The sequence below is a fragment of the Apteryx mantelli genome, chromosome 1, assembly GCF_036417845.1.
Source record: "Apteryx mantelli isolate bAptMan1 chromosome 1, bAptMan1.hap1, whole genome shotgun sequence".
NCBI classification, from domain to species: domain Eukaryota; kingdom Metazoa; phylum Chordata; class Aves; order Apterygiformes; family Apterygidae; genus Apteryx; species Apteryx mantelli.
Window position 1 is genome coordinate 171,118,618 of NC_089978.1, and position 19,636 is coordinate 171,138,253.

Genomic DNA, 19,636 nt, shown 5'->3' on the forward strand with positions numbered 1-19,636 from the left:
GTGATATTAGGAAAAAATCTGATTCTGCTTTGCTTTCCTTCCTGAATGCGATAGTGACTGTTTTTTTTTATTTCTTATCTTCTGCAAGATTAAACAAAGTTACAAAAATGCCAAGTTCATAAATCTTATCTAAAGTGCACTCAGGCTTCCCACCCTTTCATCACTCAACATGCAAAGGTATCTGCTAAACAGGAAAGACATGAATTATGAGGCTCATCGTGAGCTTCAGAAGGCCATACTGTAGGAGGAAAGGGTTTCCTATGCTTCACAGCATGCCATTGCTTTGGGTTTGGTGGTTCTGCAAAAACTGGAGGACAAGCAGCAGGAGCACTCACTAGGGGCAGCTGTTCATCTCGCTCCCATGCTGCTTTTTGCGTGAGGGCCACAGTTTGCAAAGCCTCAGGGTCCATCCTTAAAACCAAGGCTTTCAGCCTGATTTCTAAAAGTGCTAAGGAAGCAGAAGTCTTTGCTGAGCTCCAGGGGAAAACAGGGTCCTCAAAAGTTTTGGAAATCAGTTCACTGGACGTCTCCTGCTGCCTGCTTAGCAAGTCCAGGGATCGTGGCCAGACTAAGCCAGGGTGTTCCTGCGAACAACTGGGGAGGACCTATGCACTTACCTATTGCTGTGCCGAGCCGACCCTCAACTCTTCAGCAAAGACCATCAGGCTAATTCCACTATAACCACATTAGACAAAAAAGACTATTTTAAATAGTTTATGTTTTCTTTGTTTTGAATTCATGTCTTCCCAGTGATAAAGACGAAAATCTTATCAGCTCATGATAAAGGCTCCCATGCAGAAGTCAATGTGAAGATCAAGAAAGTCTTGAAATCTACAAAGCTCAAGATTCTCCGGGGCAAGAGGACTCTCTATCCTGAATCCTGGACTAACAGAGGCTGCACTTGTCCAATCCTTAATCCCGGTAGGTATTTAGTTTTGACTCCATGAAAAGTACACCCCCACCATATTTATACAGATTTCATTCTCACCCCTCCATCCCCTCATACCAGTGAGCTTAAATTGTAGCCCAATGTTGATTAAATTACTGGCTTTTACATCATTTGGATTCCAAAAGCAATCTCTGTCAAATATGGATTTTCTATAGAAAAACTTTTTTCATTCTATAGACTTTCAAAATGAAATTGCTCTTCATGAAGTGTAATAACAGTATTACAGCTTTACCAGTCTCAGTGTATCCCCAGAGGGAGGTAGATGCATATCACACCATGACTATATGACATATCTCTTCAAAACTGATGCTAATTTGAATCCTTATAAACACTCAGATCTAATCTAAGTCATGCTACTGTTCTGAAGTTATCATCTAATCTCAAGGGAAGATGTCCCTTTGAAAGTAATATTAATTTGCATCCATAAGGTACAGAGGAAACTGTATTCTGCCTTCTGCAGTGAGAGGAGAGCTTCAGCTTCTCAGTTTTTTCTCATCTTCTTTCACTGAAATGAAGTATAATCAATGCTGGTTAAATAGTGTGTGCAGTCTCCTGTAGGGACTGGGAAATGCAGACTCAGGGTTTTCTTCAATAGAGCAAAACTAAGATCCAGCTGACACACCTTTCTTTATGACTCCAAGATAAACCACGTTACTGACTAATTCAGATAAAGGATTTTCTTTCTATAGTGTAAACACATCACTTGGAAATCACCCTATCGAAATACAGACTTAAGTACTGAGATTTCCTTTAGATGTGCAGCATTAGGAAGTTCTTTTGGGAGGAAAGGGCTGTCTGCGAGGTTGAATCATGCAGAAAGGTTATTCATTGATGAGATATTTGCAGTCTTTCATCTCCACCAGAGTGATTGTATTTGGCTTTGAAGGCAATAGCACATCTGTAGTCAGGAAGTCTTGTCAGGTGCAAGGGTCAGATAAATCAGCAGTGGTAGGCAGGACTTTTCCATTTAGAAACAGTAAGATTTTGGTTAGTGGTAAAACACCATAAATCCATAATTAAATAGATACAGCTGTTTAATTTTTCCATAAGCAATGCAAATGCAAGAAAGTCCAGACACAGCTACCTTAGTATAAACCTGAAGAAATGCCATGGAAGCTGTCAGACACCAGATATACAGGATGGCCCCTCACCTGACGTAAAGCTCTGAGACTCCACTAACTTCAGTGGAGCTTCCCTGGGTTTCCCCAGCAGAGGGTAAGAGAGCACGTCATCACATAAGCAATTAAGATCGCTGCCACTTAGACATCAGTGAAAGAGTGAAGGTGCAAATGTTATGCAGTGTTTGGCACACTGGGTGTTACCCCCCCACCCTTCTTGGCCACTTGCCAGATTGCTGTCATACAACCCAGCCGTCAGTTGCCTGATATTTTAAGCTGGTGGAAAGTGTCTACCAAGAGCTGAGTGGACTCTTTGCTCAGATTTGCTACGTTTTAGTGGAACAGCCCTTAACTCCACAGTTCTCATGTGCAAGTGCTTTTCCAATGCCCTTCAGCCCTAGGCAGGTGAGAGCGGGATGTTTATCCATCACGGGAGGCGGCAACATGATGAAGATACAGATGGGAAGGCAGACTCTCTTTGCAGCAAAGACCTGGGTGCTGCATGGGGGGAAGTCTAGATATTCACGAGGGGCTTGACCACCTTGCGCTCCAGAAATGCCTGTTTCTCCTCCCTGACTGTACAGGATGTCCCGGCAGCTCGCTCAGGTGGAGATGTTCGCGTGGCTGACATCGGGGCAGGCATTTGCAGTGTTGTGAGCTCTTACAGTTTGCCCTGCAAAGCTTGGTGTTTTCTTGAAATGCAGCTGCTGGAGTCCCCTGAGTTTACACTCACACATTAATCTCAGCTTTCATGTTAAAAAGAAGTAATGAAGCTTCTAAAATCTCTTGGCCCTAATGGGAAACTTCAAAATATCAACTGCGTGCATCTTAAAGATTCACAGTTTTCAAAGGAAAAAAAAAAAAGAATCCCAAGTGTTTTTCTAAAATCTCATGATTTTTTTTTTAGCTACCGCATTCATTTCTGGATGGTTGCAATACCATATTAGCAGATTTAACCCCCTCTCCGAGTAAGAGCTTATGACCTCCAGATGAATAAACCACCAACAGCAGGATAAAAAGCCAAGCTGACATAAAACAATTTCCTGACATAGAACTTTAATGGAAATCACATCTCCTCAAAACATAGAGGAGATCAAAGATCAAAATTTAAAAAAAAGACATTTTCATTCTGTTTCACAGTGCTGAAGTGATGCCAAACAGTCTTTTAAAGATTCTGGCAAGAAATAAAGACTCCAAACGTTTATCAAATCTCTGCAGGCTGCTGCTCAGATGATGAATGTGCTTAAGAGTCCCATGAGGGGATATTTACTACACACGCACACACACACACACAGAGATGCAGGGTGAAGTTCCAGGAGGACAGTAAACATAAAAGTTTTCAATGTCTCAGCTGCCTTCTGAGGAACAAAATCCCCTTCGTAATCTCAGCTCTGCCAAGCACAAACAGGCGCAAACAGAGTTCCTGCGAGTGGCACAGGGTAAAACTCACAGCTCGAGTCCTGCCTTGTGGCATCCCAGCCGTTTGTTTCCTTTTATTTTTGCGCTTCCGTAAAGTCAGGCTAAAAATCAAAAAAAGCCCTAGCAAATCAGCAGCCAATGCAATATTTGCTTTTTCTCTGAGAAAGTGTGTCCCGTTTCTCTCTCAAAGCAGATAGATTTCCCATCCCTTGAAGAGTGATGTATATAACAAAGATTGACGTGGCCACCATGAATGTCTCACAGAGGGTAATATTGCCATATGCATATGCTGTGTTTACGTGGCAGAAGAAAGTGTGCCCAAAAACTCAGAGAAAGGGGTTGTGCAGGCCTCGCTTTGCTGATCTCTGTCTAAACCTTTGGTTTTAATCTCTCGGAAAGGCAGGGTCCTATTGACACCAGTCTGCTTGCACCCCAAACCTAAATCTGGAGCGCCTCTGTGGTCACTCTTGCCGTGTTTCTCTTGGATAGTCTCCTATTTTTCCCCTGAAGTGTCACTCGCCTTGTAAGAATTTACATATACACGTGTGCTCCAAACCACCGCTACGTAAATCACTGGAAATGCCATTTCTGAGGAAATGAGATTTACCTTTATAATGAGGTTGAAAAGGAAGTTTGTCTACCCTCTGTGTCTTCCTTACCCCATCACGTCAATAAGATTTTGAGTAAGACATGAGCGTTGTACCAACCTGCACAGTCATCGCTGGAGTGAACTAAACCAACCAATTTCGAGGCCCAGACCTACTAGGGGAAGAGGGAGGCAGGTGGCTGCCAAATAAATGTAGTATCAGTTCATAAACAAGATGATAGAAGAACTTGTACTGCCAGCCCCCAGACCTCAGCTTCAGTTTATATGTAGAAGCTGGCAAAATCCAAGTTTGTATACTGCATCTCACTGACAGCTAAGCCCCAGGGATTGTTTTTCCATAAGTACAGATGTAGTTAAAGATATACAGATATATAAAGAAATCTGTATATATAAATATTTCTCCATGTAATTACTGTTTTCCCAGTAGATATTCAGGCTAACTCTGCAGCATGAATAGATCTCTCAAGCGTTGCGCTGTGGCAGCCCCTGACCGCTTTGCTCATTTGCAGGCTTGGAATACCTGGTAGCAGGACATGAGGATGTGCGGACCGGCAGACTCGTGGTCAACATGAAAAGCTTTGTCCAGCAGTGGAAGTCAGCCCTCGGAAGAAAGGTCCTGGAAATTTTGAAACAAGACTGCAACTAGAAGTGCACAGCCACCTAAGGCATTTCTTTATGCACAAATTGCAACCTTCGCGGAGAGAAGACTTCTAGGATGAAAACTGGAATGTAAAAAAATAGTGCCAAAATGTGTAGCAAGGTGTTCCGATTTGTAGGCACTGTCTGATTTAACCCTTCCCAGTCAATTTTCATTTACTCTCCTGTGGCTTCTTTGCAAGGGTGCTCGTGTGAGCCTGTGGCCATAGTTACGCTGAGGGAATCAAAGCAAAGGTGGGTTCTGTCCCACTCCAGTGCAATTCTGGAATAACTCCTATGAAGCCACCCCAGACTCAGTTGTCACCTCAGAGAGGCAAAGCAGGCCCCACTGTCACCAGGATAAATCCTGAGTGACTTCCAGAGCAGGGAGATGCCCCCCCCGAATTTACACCAGTGTGCTGTGGGGAAGAGAGGGCCACAGTCCCCCATCGCTGCACGCCTTGCTGGGGGCTGCAGGCGAGGTCTGCAGCAGTGGGCAGGAGTGAATTGCATTACTCTGCCTTTGCACAAGCGTGATGAAGGGCAGATCCTATCCACCGCGCTGTGTTAGAGAAGAGCCAACTCTAGAGGGTGTAGTGTCTCTGAGCTTTTGTCCATGAAGGGTTAAAAAAATGAACCTATCCCAATGTAAATATGTCATTGTATAAAGCACTTTACTACCTGCCACTTCATGGTGTGGAGAGTCTGACTGTGTTGGGGAAAGAAGTTGTTGAAGGTGGCACAAGAGAAAAACTTATTGAAACAGAAGCACTCTGAAGACCCCCCAGTGTGGACACCGTTAATGGTATAAAGGGAACGGCCAGCCTGGCACTGGCCCCTCAGAGTATCTGAGGATGCAATTTGAAAGATAATGTATTTGCACTGAAGTCCCAACTTCAGACCAGCACTTGGACTCCATGGGTAGGACTCCAACGAGACTTCACAAACAGTATAAAACAAAGAAGAGACTTTGAAATAAAAAATCCAATTGCCAGAGGAGAAAACTCTGCCTGTAGGAAAAGGAATGGATTCAGAGAACGGAAAGGACTCTTATTCACATATCACAAGACAGTGATTCAGGGTGGGCCTGGAGTTTATTTTATTTTTATGTTAGTATTTAAAACTGAACATTTGATTTGTTTTCTTCTGTGTTTTTGTTTGCAATATCTATGGCCATTATACTTCCTCATTAACACCAGTATGGAATATAGCACAGTTTACTGCAGTTTTTAGCACTAAAGTATATCTTCTCTGTAAAGCATCTTTAAACACATTGCATAGAATGTATTTTGTTCATGAGTATGAGGGGAAAGAAAAGGAAAATGTGCAACACCATAAAAGCCACAAGTCTACCAATCCGCTTTACATATGTATTTTTCTTTCAAGGTCCTGTGGACTCACAGAAAATGATACTATTTTGGTAATTTGTTTTTATATCTCTTGTATGTAATAAATATAATATGATTTCAACATCTTCATCTCTAGTTACTGCTTACGCCACTGGCAATGTGGTCTTCATGCCTGTACTAAAGAGCATACAATGAAGTGGAACTGAGTGAGAGGAAGTTGTCATGGGGCATAATTTCCCCTCTGCGGGGTAAAACTCACCATATGGAACAAGGCCAGGCAACATGGATGGCTCACAGAAATCCAGTTTCAGGTCTATTTTGGGAGACTTAATTAAAGGCCCTTCTCAAAAGAGGGAGGATTTCTACTTAAAATTTTTAGAGCTGACCAGATCCTTGCATCCATACAAACATGATGGCTGAGCTGCAGAGTGGTTTCTGATAGAGAGCAAGTCAGGAATGGTTTAAATCACGCTCACTGTCTACATTTGAATCTGTAAAGGGGAAAAAAAGGCTGTGGGAAATCAACACTGTGGCAAAAGGTCTATAAAAACGCCACAAAGTGAAATCAAGTGTCAGAAACGAGCGGCCAGAGGGTACAGACGTAATGTGCAGCATGGCAGCACCTCCTCGGCTAGCTGGGTGGGCTGTTAATGAGTGACCACCGCAGGAATCAGCTTGTGGCAATGCTAATTTCCCATCGGCTGAGGAAAGGCAGAGGAGAGATCAGGGAAAGACTTCTCCTGCAAGGTCTTCCATCATGCAACCGAGTTCACTTCTTCATGGAAGAGCAGCTTTGATTTTCAGAAGTCCTGCATCCCTTCAGATCTGTGTGGGTCTAAACAAATCTATAGGGTCTTTCCCTTCACCGTCCTGGCCCTTCCTGCCCCACCAGGAACTGGCAGCCTCATCTTCATCTCTGCTCCTCTGCAGCATTCGGGGCGGTTTGTGCTCCCAGCCTGCTGGCTCTGCAGGCACTGGATGAGGCAAGGTGGGCTGAGACACAGAAGGGCACCTTCTCAGACCGGTGCCACCAGCCAGCAGCCCTCAGCCAGGCTGGCTGCCAGTCTTCAACATCTCCATTTTGATTTAAAACTTTGCAATTTAACATGCTTAATGTATTCTTAATTCTATTTCCTTTTAACGTCATTAAAGATACCTTTGCAGTGATCACTTGATTAATGAGACGTTAAAGCTGAGGGATGTGAGCAGAGGGGGTGCAGTCCCCAGCCAACTCTAGCACCCAGTGAATTAGGATGGCCCTGGTGACTGCTGTGGGGAAAAGTGGGGTTTGCTTACAGCATCTTCTCTGACCCCTGTCCTAGCCTTGGTCAGGGCACTGCCAGTTTTACAAAGGAAAGGAATTTGCTTCCATCAGGGCTTGCTTCTTACCTAGTAAACCTGCCCATGGGAGATTTCTACCACAGAACTTTTGCTGAAAGGAGAAATGTTCCTTTACTGTAAGCAGGCAAGTGGCAATATCGCTCATCTTCAGACCTACCAGTGGCTCTTTGGATTTTGCTTTTGACAGGATTACAGGTGTTTCCTTGTTCCCTTCAGCTGGGATTCACATGGATGGAAACACCAGATAGCCTGAGCCATAACGACTGGACAGACCTGTTGCACAGCCCCTGAACACACTTTCAGTTTTGAGGCACTCTCTATATAACCAGCAAGACAGCTTTATCATACCACCCATCCAGAGCTGGCGATTTGCCAGAGAGTACAGAAATTTTGTACTTAGCTGACGCTAGGCTATACCAAGCCCTGATCAGTCAGAACTGTCTCCCCTGCAGAGCAAGACACCAGCAGTGCGGCTGGGATACACATTCAACTTTTGTAGCCATACATCTTCCATAATTTTTTCACTAACATTACAAAAAACACATCCTCCCTTCTCTGTCCCTTGTTACATTTGTTAGCTAGGTTAGATCAGGGTCTTGGAGAGATCTTGGTGATGCATGGCAGAGCTTGCCATGCCTCTGGCAGGTGCCGTGGGAATGATGTAAAAGCAAAATGCTTTTCACTGGACATCCTATTTGGATTTACCTGCAGCATTGTGAAAATGAATGGTGAGCTGCAGCTCATCACCAGATGCCTCGTGAGGCTGTTTGTGGAGAGAATGGAAGTTTGTGGAAGCTTTAGCTTCCTCTCTGAATGGGGACAACAGGAGAAAGCAGGCATCAGCAAATGCGCATCCAGACTGAGCCAGATGAGCAGGAATAACTCAGAGCCCTGGAATGAAAGGGGGTTGTAGATCACCTACGAGGTTGGGAGAGTTAGGGTTTGGTGGAACAGTCTCTCTCCAGGGACTTTTAATGACAGACCTGACTTGCACATGAACTCAGCATGACCAGGAGATGCTCTTACTCTAGACATGAGCCTTGGCTGATTTTATGTCCCTGTGGCAAGACACAGAGTAGCAGGGCTCAGGTTTGAGTGCTGGCCTGGTGGTCTCAAGGCCAGAGCTCAGCCGCAACAACTCAAGTTTTAAGCAAGCTAGAGACCTCGATTTGTGGATGTGGACTCTGAAGCTGGCTAAGCTGGGCTATAATCACAGCTCAAATGTCCCACGGCATGAAGTTTTGTCAAACAGTCTCAAATCACAACTTCTTTGCTCCCATCTTGAGAGTAAACAGGATTGATTTAAAGATAAACCAGCTGTTTTCCAAGCCCATGCTGAAAGAATTAAAAAGCAGTAAACGATGTAACTGCAATGCATTACAATATGACAAAACCAGGGACTTTGCACACTACTGCTTGAAGGATTAATTGTGTCTGCAGTGAAGGGCAGAGTGAACAGGCCATCCATCAGCAAAGCGAGAAAGCAATCAGACTTCGCATAACCCCTCTGTTCACATGAGATTACCTCGCAGCAGCAGGAGAGCCCACAAAGCCCTTTCGCAGCTTGAAAAGCATGTTTGGACAGCTAAGTCTTTGCAACTGAGTGAGTTCATTGGATGTAGCTTGCCTGACTTATCTTTTTGATTTGATCTTTTTTATGTATAAGAATACGACGTCTTTCCCTGCCTACCTGAACAGCAGATTTATTGCTCAGTAGCTCCAGGAGCAGCAGTGCCTTGGCCAGTCCTGCTGTGTGGCAAAAATCAATGGCAGGAAAACCAAACTCGTTGTAATCATTATTGGCAGCAAGGCACACAGCATCCACAAAGGGGTCTTTTCTTCCAAAAAGACACCTGTGGCCTTACAGTCAGCAGTGGCTGATGAAGGCAAAGCTGGTGCCTTCCCACTAACTGAGCTGCCCCTCTGCAGCCGGTGCTGCTCCCGCTGAGAGGAGAGACGTGAGCGCTGGGGCTTCAGGGACCGAAGTGGTGGCAGTGGCCCTGAGAGCTGCACCTAGATGGCAAGTGCTTTCCTGATGCATGTAGTCTCTGAGCACCGCTCCTTTGCCCTTGAGCTCTGTGTAGGCTCTGAGCATCCCCATTTCCAATGCACAAGGCTGGATCTAGGCACAAATGGGAAACCTTTTCAGCTCTCTGTGGTGGGTTCACACACAAACTCTCAGCAGATGCTTCAGAGCAAAGGAAAGGGAACACCCAGCCCTGACAAAATGCATTAACAAGTTTTCAGTGCCCTCTTCCACAGGGCATCTTTCTGAGCCTGCGTCCTGTGCCATGAGGGCTGTCAGGACCAGGCACCGAACTCAACATCTAAGCTGCTGTGCGAGTGAAGCTTTCTCCACTGTCCTCTGCCGTGCTTGATACCTGCGGAAGAAAGCAGGCTGAGCCACCCACATTTCTTTGTTACTTTTCACCAACCTTAAGCCCAATGCTTGGAGAAGGTGGTACTTCCATTTCCCAGAGGTGACCCAGCATCGTCTCTCAGGTAGACCACCTTATAGACCCAAATACTTGCAAAGTGCTAATATGGTCATCTCCCCCCCCGGGCCAGACGCTCTTGTGCAGCCCATTCTGCAAGAAGCATGAGGGGGTGGATAGCTGAGGAGCTGCATAATGGACAAGAGCACATCTCACTTCAATGTCTCCAGTTTTGTTCTGTTAAAGAGCATTTTTCTCTTTGGACCTCCTCAACAGACACCTTCTCAAACCTGTCTACAAGGTGTAAGTGCAAAGAGGGACCATGGGGAAGCTGCCCACAGCCCTGCCCGCATCCTTGCCTGCAGTAGCCATAGGAGGGACTGCGCAGCCCGCGGACCCCAGCAGCACATCCTCACACCTCTAGAGAGCTACGTTGCCCACACAGAGGATCAGGCTGGCCCAGGAGCCAGTGCTGTCCGTGAACACAACTGGACGCCCATGGGGGGCTCAGGTAGAGCAAACGTATGATATTTCTCCTGAGTACTCTCCCAGCCTCTGGCTGTTTTCAGCTCAGGGAACACCTGAGCCTGATGTGGTTTGCTCTGTTTTTAACCGAAGGAGCTCCAGATCTTGCCTTGAACCCTGGCCAGTGTTTTGCACCCACAACACTGGGGTCGCAATGCCTGGCTGGCTTGCAAATGAGCAGAGAGGGGCAGGTGCTGCAGTCCCCCCTCCTCAGCACCTCCCAAACGAGCCCCGGCTCCAGCCCCTGGCAAAACCCCTTCCTGCCTCTGGGGCGCTATGAAACGGCCTGTGCGGAGCTTGCTGCTAGCGTTTGGTGCTTGTCCCTGCCATCCATTGCTGGCTGTGGAGGAATGCAATCTTCCTTTTGCAGTGGAAAATTACAGGCATGTTTAATATAGTTGCTGCAGCGGGCTAAATTTTCTGGGATGTGACCATGTTACCGAAAATGACTAAACATCTGGTACTACCGGACTGCCTAAATGGAAAGCTGGGCTGGTATGGGTAAACATAACAACTCTGGAACAAATAGCTACAGTATATATATATATTTTTAAATCTTTATTTTTAGTTGTCGTATTGACTTCAGTATCAACAGTGGATAGAATAAACATCTCAAAAATGTCCCGTGGCTGCCACCCCAGCATCCAGAAGAGCAATGTCTCTGATAAGGCAGGAGGAGACTGGCTGTCTGTGGACCTTCTGGGCTGATGTGTTGATTTTTTGATGACGGTGTTTCCAAAGCATGCCCTTGCCCAGGGGGTCACAGCTTCTTGCCGCTCTTTTCCCACAGTTCAGCATGGAAATATTACGAATGCATTTTATTGCTCCAATGAAGGCAATGAGGCCTCAGTAAGGCTCACAGGCTGGGAAATATACTATATATGGAAAACTTGCTGGGACATTGAAAATGTTAGCATGGTCAAGAGGCTAATATGCCACATGAGGCATCAAGAGAGAGGCTCTGTGTGCCCAGCTGGGCTCCAAAACATGTCCATCTCCTTCTGTCACTTCTGTCACTCCGGTGGCTTGTTTGCAGCAAAAATCAAGCTGGGCTGCTCATGGATGTGTTGTGCTCATGGACACGTTGTGCTCACAGATGTGTTGTGAGGACAGGCTGATGCATGTAGGCTAGGGAACACTTTATCATGCCCAAGTCTTGTTCCTTGCTACATGATCTGCAGTTCAAGGCATCTCCAAGCTCTGCCTGGACACTTTCTTAGCAGTAGAAAAGGCATAAAAGAAGGTTGTCAGTGTGCTGAGGGGTGTGAGTGTGTACGTCCCCATGGGGCTCCTCGCTGCCTCGTTTCCCTGACAGTGTTTTCTCTGCCCATGTCTCTAAGCTCCCTGTGGCCTGGCAGGTTGCTCACACTGACAACATTTCTTTCTTTGGTCTGTTCTCTCAGTGTTATATACAGAATTCATATACACTCACAAAGCACAAGACCTGCATTTTAAATCATCTGGAAAGTAGGGCTGGCAAAAGGCCCTCAGACCTGTATGAAAATAGATGGGAAGAATTAAATGGCTTCCTAAAACTAACACCAGCAAAGCTTCCCTGAACTGATAGGCTGAGGACTCCTTTCAGCAGGTGCAAAATCCAGCCAGCTCCTGCGTCCTGGCTTGGGACACACACCGAAGGACTGAAACAAAGGCAAAAGAGGTCAAAGTCAAGCAACCATTCATTAGGCTGTCTTTAAGCTTTAAGGAAAGGAATAAAGAGCTTTTTATTGCTGCATTTCCCATGCATGCCTGATTCATGCACATCACCCCTATATAGTTCAGTGGGAGATATTTTTAATGTTATAACCTTAAAATGCAGTTGCTCTCTGTCTCTGCTCTTTGTAGGATCTGGTTCTCTTTTGTTTGTACGAGGTGTAACTCACAACTGGGTCTCTAGCATTTGTACAACCCCAGTGTGACCAAAGCCGCTGCATGGTCTTTGCTAGGGCTTTTTTGAATAGCAGCTGTCGGACATAGGGGAACATTATTTCAGAGGCACAAACACAGGCTGGAGGTTCACCCCATCTAAGATGAGGTGCCGGTGGCAAGAGCCGATGGAGTGAGTCTCCCCCAATCGCCCCAGGGTTGGGGAAGAGACCTGCACCCCCAGGTCCCGGGGCGCCGTTAGTGCTGCCCGAGGACCAGGGCGACCGCAAGGGGAGATCAGTGGGCAAGGAGATGCCCAGGTGCTTTTGTGGCTTGAAAAGAGTCACCCAGGAGACACAGAGAAGAGCAGAGAGTTAAAGCCACCCTCCATGGGGCGGACATGTTAAAGCAGAGCCACAGGAAAGCAGCTGGGCTGTGGCAGCCTCCCTCGGCGCCGGGATAACCGGACTAGGGGGGGGCCTGTTTGAGGATGCTCTCTGCTGACCCCAAACCTAGGAATGGGTAACCAAAACATGTGGAGCAGGTAGCCACCAAAGAAGTCTGAAAGTGCCCACAGGCTGCAGCTATATGTGCAGATTAAAGGGCACAAAATGACCCTCACCTGTGCTATTAAATACTCTCAGCCTCCGAAACAGGCTAGCTGCATGCAGGCTGCTTGGGGAATGTCCCTGGTCCTTGCTCTCCCCTAAGCCATGCAGGGGACTGCTCGGGAGAGCAGGAGGCGATACAGGCCAGAGCTGTGCCGGGAACCATGCCAGCAATTTAACAGTATAGATGATCACATTCCCATGCCCGGGAACGTTCCTGAAAGAGGTTTAATTTACTAGCATGGCCCTACCTCCAGAGACGCGGCACATCCTGCCCCGTGACTTGGCTCCGGCTGTGGCCAATAGCTACAAAGGAAGGAGGAGAAAAACAACAACAAGAAAACAGAAGCCAAGTTATGCAGCAGAAGGGAAAAAAAAAACCAAACATTTTCCTGCTCGCTGAGGGTGACCGGCAGAAACCCTGATGCACACTGTAAATACGATTCACCAGCACGGCTGTACGTAACCAGTCAGGTCTCCGTGCTCTTTCCCCCCCGGCAGAAACGTGCTTGAACCAAAAAGGTGCCAACGGCACTCTTTAAAACCTTCCATGGGGGCTGGCTGTTATTTTCCCCAGGTCCGGGCTGGAGCCCAAACCTCCCCTTGCCACATCCATCAGTGCTGCCGCGCCGCTCGGCGCTGTTTATCTGCAAGCCCAGCCAGCGAGGCCGGAGCCGCTGCCGAGCGCTTCCAGTTCCGCACCCTGGCATAAACAGGATGCCCCTCCCCGGGCCGATAAAAATCAGCGGGACACTGCCGAATGGGGAGTGGGGGGAAAGGCTGGATTCCTGCCCATGCCCTCGATGCTGGGTGGCTCTGCCAAGCTCTTGTTTTTATCAGCCCCGCGCGCCCATCACTGCTCGGGGCTTCGAGACACGCCAGCGAAGCGCACGAGTGCTGCTGGCGCCCACGGCTCCCCTCCCTCAGGGACGTGCCCAAACCCCAGGCCAGGGGGCTCCTTCGAGCTCCATAGGGAGAGGGGACCTGCGCCCCGGGCATGTCTGCCTCCCTCCAGGGGCTGCAGGGAAAGGTGCTTGCTCAGGCACAGGTCTGGACCAGACAGCGAATCTGGCTTGGTTTCTCCAAGGTCCACCTTCGCTGGTGCCCTCCAGGTATCTGACTGGTGCACCTGCATCCCGCTTGTAGGGCAGGCATCAAGGCAAAGCTGCATGCCCCTAGTCCCCAGGGCACCACTGGTCTCTGCTCGAGATGGCTACAGACATGGTGTCCCATGTCATAGACCAGGCTGAGTCCCCTCAACAGCTCTGGAGCACGGCAATGACATGGGGGACCAGCCAGCAGTTTCCTTAGACACATCCACAGGCACAGATGGTGTCTGTAGGCTATTCCTCCTTTTCCTTACCTACCGAGGGGGAGAATAAAATATGACCAACACTGCAATGAGCTTCAAGATCTAAGGATGAGAGGAACAGCATGGGTGACTTCTGCCACAGCCAGATTGCAGCAGGCTCTGTTTCTTCAGCCTCACTCTGTGCTTGTGACTGTTTAACTTTGACACATTAAAGGTAATAACTGCTGAATTCTTCTGAGCAAAAAGCACTTATAATTGGATAATGGCCACAGAGCATCAGTTGCTGGGGTGCCTAATGCCTGAAGGAAAGCATGAGAATTTTTTTCCACCCACAGACCTATTAGGAAGCTGACAAGGTCCTGCTCTCTGCAATTCCCATTAATTTTACTGCTGGGCTTAAAGATTTATGACAGCTTTGTCTGACGTTCGTGAGTCAGACGGGTATTGTTACATGCCAGTATAACTCAGGTAGCAGCCACAGGTTGTTTTCCACAAATGACTGCACTCCAGTCAGGTTGCAGCAGTTTTGGAAAACTCCCAGCTTTTGTACAGGGAAATACTAAATAACTCAGAATCACTCTAAATTCCAGTCTCCCTTTCCACCCTCAGGGAAGCCCTATACATTCCGGAGAATAGGGATCAGTGTTTGTTGTGTATTCAAACAGCAAGCAAGCTTAAATCCTTAGAAATCCTTGAATACCCGGTAGATGATGACATGCACCGAGGACATACCATACCTGTCATTTAAACCCACTGTGATTTGGAAAGAGTCAAGCATATTACCCAGGAGCAAGGGAAGAGTGATCTGCCTGCATGCTTATTCTTCTACTTTTAGTACCTATAGCTGTGCAATTTTATATATATGTATATTTTTATATATATATATATATATATATATATATATAAAATGTCCAAACAGAAAAAAAAAGAACTAAAATAGAACTAAAATAATGACAATACAATAGACAATACCATCAGGAGTTCCTGTTCAGGAGGCTATCCCGGGATTTATCTGTGGCTTTCAACATATTAAATAGCCATCCAGTTTCTGTCAGCTTGATGACAACTTCTAGCTCAAATCCACAGCTGAGACAACCTTTTGCTTCACTCTGCAATTTCTGCACTATTATTTTTCCTGTTAATGCTGTCATCTGGGTTAGCAATGCAATGTATTCTGGAGCACAATTCGTATGAAGGTATTCTGAAAAATGAACCTGTATGGCAAATCCCTGAGCTTCCCTCAGCTGGGAAGAGCCATGATTTTGCATTCAGTCTGAGTTCTTTATGTTAAGGAAGGCTTTGCTGAGTGAATTGCGATGAAGGCAGCCCGTTGCTTTGCTGATAAAGAACCATGAGAGAGACTGTGATTTCTGTAGATTTTCTTCATCATTCTGAAGTATGTTCATTATTATTAGTAGTAGCCAATGGGAATGCATATGTGGGAAAAGGCTGGGGACTAACAAAGCTATAGCACCCCTTCCTCCTCCCAGTTCCCTCGCCCCAGGCTGTACAGCAAGTGCATCCAGCTTGGTGGTGGTACCTCCCAGCAGAGGCTGGTGCTAGGTCCTGCCCAGGGAGTTTATTCCTCAAAGACTGCAGGGCTTGAGGGCTCTGGGGAGACCAGGGCTGGGGGGGGAGAAACGACATCTCCTTGGTCATGCTGGGAGGATCCTGTGTTACTTCCCTGGCAGGGAGTAAGGAATAAGGACTCTGGAGTGGAGCAGCGGTGGAGTTTCATGGCTGGCAGCACTCTTACTTGTTGCAGCTGTGACACGGATTTTCCAGGAGGTAGGACAACACTTCCCTGCCACCGACAGGCCACCCAGCTGGCAGGAAACACCACGCTGGCAGAGGTGGAGCCCACCGAGTAACAGCAGAAACCCAGGTCTCGGGGAGCACTTGTGCTAGCACCGAGCCTGCTTGTGACGGCTTAGCTACCATGGACCCACCCTGTTAAGAACCAGTGATATGTTGTACTAAGGCAGTTCAAACCCTGGGTGGCTTTTAAATCCTTCCACTTTCCAGAATGCATGAAAGCTGTGGAAAAAATTTAAAGTGTGGATCCAAAGTCCGCTGCAGTCCACTTCTTATAGGCTTGGGGAAGAGGGGGATCCTTCTACTGAAGGAGTGCAGAGGTTTGAAACCAGTGCAGGTAGGTCACCCATTAAAAACTGGAGATGCAATGGATCTCACTTGCTGAGGTTGGGTGATTTTATCCTGATGACCGGCAAGCTGCTGAGCACTGACCTCCAGTCCAATTCTCTCCTTACCACTCCTTCAATAAGTACTAACTTGGCAATAAGGAGCCATAAAGGTTACTGACTCATCCTTTCTCTTCCAGTTAAGGAAATGAATTAGTCAATTATCACATCACATAACTCCAAAAAAAAAGATTCCTGTCAAGGGATCCACTGCGTTATCCCACTGTAAACAGAGAAACAACCTTCAGGTATGAGTCCCCAGACAATGCAACATTATTTGTGTGTGTTATAATTAGCACATTGTTTTTGTTGCTGTGCAGTCCTGCAGTTACACTGCCTTCCACTGGAAACCCACTCAAGCCAGGTGACTTAGCCAACAGCTTTGACCTTCTCTCATCAATGAAATATAAGTTATTTTTGAGAGAGCTGGTGTATCTGCATGCTTTTTTTTTTCTTGGAGCTGTCATGCAACCGTGATTACTTTATTAAGCACAAGGGGAAATGACAACAGTGGTCCATTGTGCTGTGTACCAGGAATTTTTTTTTTTTTTTTTTTTTTGTGAGGGGCACACATTAAAATCCATTTTTGACTCTGTATCGCATACTATGTGACCATAAAAATCTGAACAGACCAGGAATAGCTACCCTCACAGTGCAAACAGACACAAAACAACACAGATACTAAAACTTTTCCTTGACTTTGCCTCCCTCGAGTTCACAGCCTTGAAGCCCTCTGGTATCTTTAGCTGCTGATACAGTGGCTGCTTGGGGTGAGCCAGCGGTGTATCCCGCTTGCTGGGTCACAGGCTATGCCCTTCCTGTCAGCCCTCGCTGCCCCAGGAAGGTCCTCACTGGCCCTTGCCATGTCCTTCACGTGGGGCACCAGAGCTGGTTCTTAGCACTGCTTTTCTGTAACATTTCCGCCAGGTTCAGCTCATGCTTCAAGGTGCCCCCAAAGGCCATGCTCTGCCTGGGGATGATGGGTGCCTGCAGCCACTGTCTGTGGGCCCAGCGCAGGCAGCAGCCATGGAGAAGGTGATGAAGGCTGAGGGTGATGGTGACTTCCAGATGGACAGAGCTGATTGGTTGCCTCAGGCCCAAGCGCACCCCACTGTGCACGCATACTGTGTGGGGCATCCTAAGTTCCTTAGAAGAGAGCTTGTAAAAATCTGCTTTGCAAAAGAGAGAAGAAATGTGGCAGGCTGGTGGCTGGGAAGAACATACAGAAGGACATCAAATATGGCAAAAACACCAGAAGTGGGCAAAAAGGACAACTACTCAAAAGACACCTCTAAGAACCTAGCACGAGCTGGTACCCAAGGGCCTGAACATTTGAGAGAGCTGAATTTCCATAAGACTTATTTGGTTTTCCATTATAAATCTTCACTTGTGTTACAAAAACTTGAAGGCCTGCATTTCACATTCAGGAAGCATTTGCCTTGCATGAGCTGAGGGGCTCACGTGCCCAGGGGAAACCCTGAGCCGTGATCTCAGCACATACGGAAACTGAGAACTCCAGCTCCGGTGCCAAAAGACTTGTCTTTTTTTCAGCTCTCTCTCTTGCCCTACTAAAAATTATTGCCTCTTCCCATGCACCCTGTTTCACCTCTTTCCTTAAGCCATGACAGATATAACATTGCCATGACAGGCAGCCTCCAAACCACAGCTGTCCGAAGGCAGAAATGGTTTCACCACCCCCATGATCCTTTTTTCCTGCTTGGGTCAAGGTCCAGCTCATGCCTACAGGCAGCTCGGCGTGAGCTCGGAGCGATTCCCTGAATGGGAACCACAGCCTGGCTGGCGCCTCCTGGCTCTTGCTCCCGGGCAGCTGAGGGCAGCGCTCAGCTCCTCATGTTTGGGGTTGCGCTGAGGGTCTGCAGGGCGAATCGCAATGTGCTACCTGGCGCTCTGCGGGAGGTATGGGATGTGCGGCCATTGCCCTGGAATTTGCAATTAAAGAATTAATAAAAATTCCAGGCCAGAGTGCTTCTGTGAGGTCTATAACCTTGACATTTTTTATCACCCCCTGGCTTGTTTCTTTTCCCCTCTGTGACTAAACCAACCCATTCAAATTAGTATTTCAAAGTATGCAATTAGCAATGTGCTCCTGCAGCTATGCAGGTCTCCTGCCACCCGTTTCCCCAATGGGGGAAATCAACAATAAAGAACAAAGAAAAGAATTTGCTGCCCGTATTAATGACTGCTGTTTGAGGACAGCATTTGTATTTTAAATGAACCGTTTGCTGAGGACAAAAAGGTCAGACCTGCATTTTATGGTGGTGATAGAACCGCGAGAGGATGGGAGAAAGCAAGCTGCAAGCGGACAGGCTGAACAACGTGCTCTGCTTGCTGCAAGGGCTGACATCGACACCAGGCCACACTGAAGCCATGTTTAAGAGTCAAAATACAGGCACAATCCTGCCAGGTGCTGAGGTCGGCAGAGGGGACTGAGCACATGCCGGTCCCATTCAAGTCATCGAGCTCTGTGCTGCACAGCGTGGTTTGGAAATGCTCACAGGGTCCTGCTCAGCCTGGTGATGCACCCGAAATCCTTCCCCACCACCTTTTGCAGAGCCATGCTGTGTCCATTTCTCTGCACATGGGATTTTTTTTTCCCCAGCGCCGCACGCCAGTGCTGGTAGCGTGCTCTGTGCCCCCGCGACGCTGCCTGTGGACGTGCAGCAAAGAGCCTGCCAGGAGCCAGCGAGAAAGCCTGCACCTGCACACTGAGCTCAGCTACCTGGGAAGGCAACTCTGCTAGCGTCGCTCCTGCAGGTCGACTGGAGTTAAACCGGAGCTTAAAAATCCAAAGGGAAACCTGCTCCTTGTCCAAACGATACTGCAAAACGCCAGTGTTTTTCTGTGGGTATCCTTCAAGAGGAAAACTCGGTCTGATGGCTCACTGCAGCTTCAGGATGAGGATGAGCCAATATAAGAATTTTTTGCAATACAAATGAAATGACCACATATCATAAAGCCAGAAAGAGAAAAAATACCAAAAGTCTCCAAATGGTCTCTGGGATTTGTGCACCCGATGGCCAGCGGGAAGCATGGCACGTGGTGAGGGCCGTCCTCAGAGGACAGGTGTCCCTCTCGTCCCAGCCTTGCTGCAGTGCTGACTACAGGGCAAAGCTTTTGAGGAAAAAGTAGGGTATGTTAAAACTGAATGATGGTTGAGCTCTCTTATTTACTATAAGACCCGGAATAACTTTTCATTAAGTGCATGTTTCTGCCAGTGTAACAAGCCTTTACCTGCAGCTGTATGTGAAG

At 47.3% G+C, this 19,636-nt stretch overlaps 1 protein-coding gene across 3 annotated transcripts in view; it reads left to right on the forward strand.

Moving 5' to 3' along the window:
* Positions 1–6,199, forward strand: part of NTN4 (netrin 4) — a 50,179-nt gene extending 43,980 nt beyond the window's left edge. For all 3 annotated transcript variants that reach the window (XM_067312232.1, XM_067312228.1, XM_067312230.1), the window contains 2 exons: positions 751–921; positions 4,603–6,199. In XM_067312232.1, coding sequence (XP_067168333.1) covers positions 751–921; positions 4,603–4,739 — 308 coding nt within the window. In that variant the 3' untranslated portion in view covers positions 4,740–6,199. The remainder of the gene's footprint in view (positions 1–750; positions 922–4,602) is intronic.
* The last annotated feature ends 13,437 nt before the right edge of the window (positions 6,200–19,636 follow it).